Genomic DNA, 7146 nt, shown 5'->3' on the forward strand with positions numbered 1-7146 from the left:
ACGCAGAGCTGATGGGCCGGCAAAACCAAACAAAAGCAGGTAGGCACTCAGACCAACCCACAATGGGCCGTAGGATCTGGTGCTTCCCCTCTACCCAAAACTTACTAAGTAAGCCCTAACAAAGAATTGAAATCAAACCTTAGACTACCAGTCCCATCAGAAAATAAACAAAAAAATGCAAAACCAAACTAGTCTAGCAGTAGCTCCTGCTACTCCTGCGAAGCCATGAATCAAGAGACACTGTGAATATTTTCCTCACCCCCTTTATTGTCTCCTCCTAATCAGGTGTATCACCAACACCTGAAAGAGACAAGAGAATGAGTAAAGACATTCAATTAACAGCCAGCAGGGGGAGCGCATGTAACATGCATCTCCTCATCATTCCTACCATGTCCTCACATTTATCTCTCAGCCCCCGCATCTACACTTTCAATTCAGATACCATAGTCTGCAAAGCGGCCACCTCATCCGAACATGTTGTTAGTCCGCTTTCCACCTCTTTAAAGTTAGGTTTTATTTGGTCAATCTCAGAATGAATCACCGCTCTATTCCACTTTAACTGCTTGTAACACAGTTTTAAGAAAGTTGAAGTCATCAGCTAGTGCACTTTTTAGTTCTGACTTCACTACCAAATGTTGTTTTAAAGAGGAGAATTGCGTCTGCACCCGGGCTGCCTGGTGGTGGAGGGGTTTCTCGGGCGGGGACGTCCGTGGAACTTGACTTCGAGGTGCCGTTGGGCATAGTATTGGATGACCCGGTGTATTTATATTTGCGCAGATTTGTCACCATCGACCCTCATCTAAACTGTCGTCTCGACTCAGAAATGTGTCTGGAGAAGAATTCTCAATGTTTCAGTGCAATGCGCTGACTATTTTTTAATAAAACAGAAGTTTGGCGGGAGCTCAAGCTAAACGCGACCTACTCCATTGCCAGCTCAGCAGCTCCCCCTTAACTAAACTTTTGTTACAAACCCTGCCATTTGTATCTTTTACTACAAACACAACAGCTGAATTGTTTCTCTCCTGTGTGAGTAACTCATGCTGAATGTATGACCACACTCTGAGCAGCTGAGTGGTTTCACACCAGTGGTTCATCTCATATCACAGACAGAATATTCAGCATTTCTCAGAGTTGAAACCTGACTGATGTTCTCTGGTCTCCTTCCAATCATCATCACTGTCTTCAGTCTCAGGTTCAGAAGAGTCTTCAGTCTTGACCTCAGTCTCTGGTTGTAAATGTCTCTCTGGATCTGAGTTCCTGGCTGGTTCTGCTCCTCCACAGTCCTCTCCATCAGCTCCTGTTTCTGCCTCTCTTTTCTCCCCTGTTTGATTTTGATGAAGCTCTGAAGCCTGAACACCAACACATGTGTGGTTGTTTAATCTTTGGTTGCGAACACTGCAACTGAAGGATTTCTCCCCTCTGTGACGTGCCATGTGGTGCGTCAGATCAAGCTCTCTTTTAAATCTCTTACCACATTCAGAGCAGCTGAAGGGTTTCTCTCCTATGTGAACTAACATGTGTAAGCTCACTTGCCCAGTTTGGTTAAATCTTTCACCGCACTCAGAGCAGCTGAAGGGTTTCACTACCATATGGCTATTCGTGTGTGTGGTCAGATTTCCTTTTTGGTTAAATATTTTACCACAATTGAAGCAGCTGAAGGGTTTCTCTCCTGTGTGAACTGACAAATGTCTGGAAAGACTTTCTTTAAAGTTTATACTTTTACCACATTCAGAGCAGCTGAAGGGTTTCTCTCCTGTGTGAATTCTCATGTGTCTGTTGAGACTTTTTTTACAAATAAAACTTATGCCACACTCAGAGCAGCTGAAGGGTTTCTCTCCTGTGTGAATTCTCATGTGTGTGGTCAGATTCCCTTTACAGTTAAACCTTTTACCACATTCAGAGCAGCTGAAGGGTTTCTCTCCTGTGTGAATTCTCATGTGTTTGGTCAGACTTTGTTTACAGCTAAACCTTTTACCACACTCAGAGCAGCTGAAGGGTTTGTCTGCGGTGTGAATCCTCATGTGTTTGGTCAGATTTCCTTTACAGTTAAATCTTTTACCACACTCAGAGCAGCTGAAGGGTTTCTCTCCTGTGTGAACTAACATATGAGTGGTCAGACTTTGTTTATAGTTAAAACTTTTACCGCACTCAGAACAGCTGAAGGGTTTCTCTCCTTTATGAACTAACATATGACTGGTCAGACTTTGTCTATAGTTAAATCTTTTACCACACTCGATGCAGCTGAGGGGTTTCTCTCCTGTGTGAACTAACATATGTTCGGACAGACTTCCTTTTCGTTTGAATCTTTTACCACATTCAGAGCAGCTGAAGGGTTTCAGTCCTGTGTGAATTCTCATGTGTCTGGTCAGATTTTTTTTGCAGTTAAAACTTATACCACACTCAGAGCAGCTGAAGGGTTTCTCTCCTGTGTGAATTCTCATGTGTCTGGTCAGATCTCTTTTACAGTGAAAACTTTTACCACACTCAGAGCAGCTATGTGATTTCTTATTATTCTCTGGTCTCTTATATTTAAAGTTCACAGAGTTTAAACCTGACTGATGTTCTCTGGTCTCCTTCCAATCATCATCACTGTCTTCAGTCTCAGGTTCAGAAGAGTCTTCAGTCTTGACCTCAGTCTCTGGTTGTAAATGTCTCTCTGGATCTGAGTTCCTGGCTGGTTCTGCTCCTCCACAGTCCTCTCCATCAGCTCCTGTTTCCATCTGTTCAGTTTGTCTCTGATGAAGCTGTGAGGACTGAGGTTTCTCTTCATCATCTTCACTCTTCACACTGTCAATAGTAAAGTGGAACTTGGTGGTATCAGCCTCCTCCAGTCCTTGAAGCTGCTCTCCCTCCTGACTGATCCAGAGTTCCTCCTGTTCCTCTTTAATGTGGGGGGGCTCAGTGTCCTCCTGGTCCAGACTGGGGCTCCACTCCTGCTGCTCAGGTTGCTCACGCTCTTCTTTACTCACCAACAGCTGCTGGACGTCTGCAGGACACAGTGAACAAAAATAAAATTGATGTTAAACAACACCATCACGAAATGTTTAAGCAAATCTTAAAATCTTTAGGATCGTTGAAGAAAGATAGAAATCTTGTCTTTATAGCTGGTGACTGTTGTCAGCTGTACGTAGGATAATCTCTCAAATTTACCAAATAACAATATGAAACTTCTGCCTGTTGCTGGGTCACTGATCTCTCTGCAGGTCTAGCAGTGTCTGGTATCTGTTTAAATACAAACCCCAATTCCAAAAAAGTTTGGACATATATTAAATTCAATACAGCACAAAGACTATATATATATATATATATATATATATATATATATATATATATATATATATATATATATATATATATAAATAAATCTGCGAGTACTTGACCAATCAGAAATGATCAGCACTGCAGGCCCTGGCCTTTAGTAGTACTAACCCCTGAGCAGGGACTTTTCAGGGGGTAAGTCAACTACCCTGGAACTGAATTTAGACCCTGGTTCCTGCTGTTGAAATGCACCGAGTTCCTAGTTCCTGGGGAAAGTTTCTGCTGTCGAAAAGCACCTATACAGTGTCACTGACCCAGCCTTCACCTTGGGCAGATCTGATCACAACCTGGTCCTTCTGACACCAACCCAGATTTGGCTTTAGTGTGCTGCCTGATTGGTTTGCGCGATTGGTGATAGGAAAGCATTAATGCTGACTTGCCGATTGCATGTATTTACTAATTATCAGCCAATACCGATCGGCAGCCGATCGATCTGGGCATAACTATCCTTCAATATGATCAATAATGATGGATCAATATCACAAACAAAACAAACATCGATCAAGGGAGAGGTGGGAAGCTGACTTGGATGTGTGTAGATTAAGACCTATGGTGTGATCTATGTCAATACTGTGAAAGCCAGATTTAAACTCATCAACTATAATTTCTTCATCAACTCTATCTCACACCTCAGAATGTACACAGACACAATCCTAAAATCTGATATCTGTGTTTCAGGTGCGGTATTACTGAGGGCACCATCTTCCATTGCAATGTAAAATCTAATCTAATCTAAAATCACAACCTTTTGGCATGATCTATGTGAAACTCTGGCTAAAATTGTAAATACTCCAACACCACTAGACCCACAGATCTGTCTCTTGGGAAACATGCCAAGCCTGAACTAAATACATAGACATAGCTTTTGCTTTTTCCAGAAAACGTAGCCTATTGCATTAACCTGGAAGTCAGATTCCCCTTTCTATATGAAATGGATATCAGAGATGTCTAACTGTATGACATGTGAGAAAATCATGTGTGCTGAAAAACAGATGTGATGTATTTTTGGGGATCTCGCAGCCATTTACTGAATCTACGGAAACATTACCTCGAGCAACTGTGGACATGCTGTAAACTTAAACTGGTTCCAATACAGGCCTATACTAACATCTAGTCTATGTCATGATAGATGTTGGTATCTTCCTTATTCATTTTTTTGTTTGTTTTATTATCATTGTATCATTGACATCGTTTTAGAGAGAATGAGTTGTATTGCTTTTTTTCCATATTAAATTTTTTTTTAAAAATCTAAAATGAAATATTCTTTAAAAAGTTGATATATTAGTTTCTTTCTGAAACAATTTTTTTCTTGACATTATATCTAACAACGTTTCTACTGCCAGTCAAAAAATATTTTTGCCGGTCATTAAAAAACATCACATACCTACATACAAACAGATTATTAGATAATCCTTTATAAAACCCTTTATTGTTCACCAGAGGGGAAATTCAGCAATATCAGATTTGTGTTTCTCCTATAATAAAGTCATGCTGTGAGTGTGTGGGATTATTGGGATTAATTACCCTGGGTTTCCGTCAACCGGTAATTGCCGTTTTTTAACAAAGGCATGCTTGATTATTCATGTTTCCTCATTTCTCTATCTATAAAATGTATCTTTCTTTACTTGTTGTGTTATTCATATATTCTGTCGATCATGAGAGAAGTTAGCGAGTGGAGACGTGTGTTGCTTGGTAACGCCGGGGACACACTGGACGTCGCGCAACGAAAATTGCGCGCGAGCCGGAGCACTTCCGTTCACACCAGACGTGAATTTCTCCGCTCAGGTCGACAAGCGCCTCTGCTCCTCAGCTGTCGTTTACTCACATTTGGAGCTGTTTTTTCATCATGCTCTCTCTGTTTGCGTGTGTGTTTTGACACCTCGCCCGGCGCCCCCACCCCCTATAGCCAGCCCACTTTGTGTCTTTCGCTTTCGTGTGTGTGTGTGTGTGTGTCTTCATCTCTCTCGCGCTATGTTTAGATACTGACAAATTTATAACACACAAATATAACATCGCATTTGTCAATCGCGGTGTTTTAATTTTGAAAATTGACCGGATTCTCTCGTTGTTTCATGTGTGACTTCCTGCCAGGATTTACGCGATCGCTCGTAATTTCACCCATTTTGTCCGGAACATTGAAAGCTTCCAGGACACATGGACCAGCACAGAACGGAAACCCTGTAATTACCATAATGCTGGATAGTTTATTCTAGAGCAATGCATCATGGTGTATAACAGGGTGTCAAAGATACGGCCCGCCAGGAGTCTCATCAGAGGTCCGCTGTTTGATGAGCGGTGCTCATACGCTTCTCTCAATTACGCACGGAGATCGCTCAATTCATGGTGGCACAGGGAGGAAAGCGAATGGCAGAGGAAGATAAGCCAGACAAGGTTACAGGTCTTGCTTTTCAGTGGACGTACAGAACATTTGAATGTTAACATGCAGGGCCGCAACAAACTCGTCATAGAGTGCTATGACAGCGTTCATGCTTTCCAAATATAATTGGCTCTGTGGCAGACGCAGCTGCCCAAGCACAACCCAGTCCATTTCTCCTGTCTTTAACCTCTACCTGTGGATTGCGAAAGTATGGACACGTACAAGAACATACTGTTGGGGCTCAAACAGAGGAAAAGGTGCTATCTCTCTATCGATCGATCGATCATTGTAGTAAAAGTAGAAGGTTGCTTAATCTGTAGTTAAGTACAAATTCACCGAATTTTTGTAAAACTTACTGTAATACTGATTTTCATAAATACTTTGAAGCGCCATCAGACATATTATAATCATTACACCATAGCCACTAAAGAGTCTTTAAGTCCAGTACACAAAGTATTTTCTTAGCAGGAGCTAGCTGCGGCTAACACGCTCTGTGCATCTATGAACGTTAGCTAAAGGCTCGGTTCCCTGAAACATTAGCAGGAAACACGTTTCCAGCAGAGAAAGAAAACCTACCTGCTCTCCGCAGCTTTATTTCAGGTGTTAAAATCACATCCAGCAGTTTTCTTTGGCGGTGGAGCTCCTCTTCGTATCCGGATGTTGTTGTTGTTTGTCCTGCCTCGTCTCCGATAACCGCAGCGAGCAGCCGCCGTCTGAATAAATCTTTAAGATCCTGAAACCCGGACATTTTCCACACATCCAAGAGAAAACTAGGAAACTAAAACTAGAGAAAACTAAACGATAACGTCTTTTGTAAGAGTACTCTGCTCCTGTAGCACGCTAGCATATCAATACATCTTCTTCTTCTTCTTCTTTGGTTTTTATTGGCGGTTGGCAACCGACTCAAGGTGCATTACCGCCACTTACTGGACTGGAGTGTGGAGCAGTAGATTGGCAGAAAAATAAAACGTAATAAAAAATTAAAAAATGAATTAATTATTAACCAAAAATAGAATACAAACAAAACAGAACAGAAACGAGGAAACTAAATCCTCTCCATCAACTTTGTTTCTTTTAAATATGCCATTAACGGTTATTCTGTTTAATTCTGTTCCGAGTAGGCTCTCTATATTAAAGCATACCTTGGCTTTCTCTGCTGCTGTTATCAGTGCCCTCGTTTCCTCCTCATACGCTCTACACTCCAACAAAACATGTTTGACCGATTCAGACTGACCACAGTGGTCACAATTGCCATTAGGGTGTTTACCTATTTTATGTAATGTGTTGTTCAGTCCTGTGTGCCCTATCCCGAGTCGTGTGATGACTGCCTCTTCCCTCCCGCTCCTGCCCTTCCTTCTTACCACCCCAACTTGTTTTTGTATATTATAAAGGTGTCTTCCTGTATCTTGAAAGTCCCAGTATTCTTGCCATACTTTTCCCACATGTTTCTT

General features: G+C 41.8%; 1 protein-coding gene across 2 annotated transcripts; it reads right to left on the minus strand.

The window, feature by feature from the left end:
* Positions 1-834: 834 nt before the first annotated feature.
* LOC138611083 (zinc finger protein 345-like) lies at positions 835-6523 on the minus strand. Of its 2 annotated transcripts, none has more exons than XM_069684002.1 (2): positions 6272-6523; positions 835-2986 (listed from the first exon to the last, which is right to left on the minus strand). In XM_069684002.1, exons 1-2 carry the CDS (start codon positions 6441-6443, stop codon positions 1116-1118), a joined length of 2043 nt encoding a protein of 680 aa, XP_069540103.1. In that variant the 5' UTR covers positions 6444-6523; the 3' UTR covers positions 835-1115. The 2 variants fall into 2 exon arrangements, with proteins under 2 accessions (XP_069540103.1, XP_069540097.1); XM_069683996.1 differs by having other exon boundaries at positions 835-2998.
* Between the last annotated feature and the right edge of the window lie 623 nt (positions 6524-7146).

The sequence above is a fragment of the Semicossyphus pulcher genome, unplaced genomic scaffold (genome assembly GCF_022749685.1).
Source record: "Semicossyphus pulcher isolate SPU_LCO1_2020_fin unplaced genomic scaffold, fSemPul1.0.p SCAF_11, whole genome shotgun sequence".
NCBI classification, from domain to species: domain Eukaryota; kingdom Metazoa; phylum Chordata; class Actinopteri; order Labriformes; family Labridae; genus Semicossyphus; species Semicossyphus pulcher.

Bases quoted from the DNA above. Each gene is read 5' to 3' on its own strand.
- LOC138611083 (XM_069683996.1), bottom strand. From the start codon at position 6,443: ATGTCCGGGTTTCAGGATCTTAAAGATTTATTCAGACGGCGGCTGCTC. The intron at 2,999-6,271 runs GTAGGTTTTCTT...ATTTTTGTTCAC, and splicing joins AATAAAGCTGCGGAGAGCAG to TGTGTCCTGCAGACGTCCAG.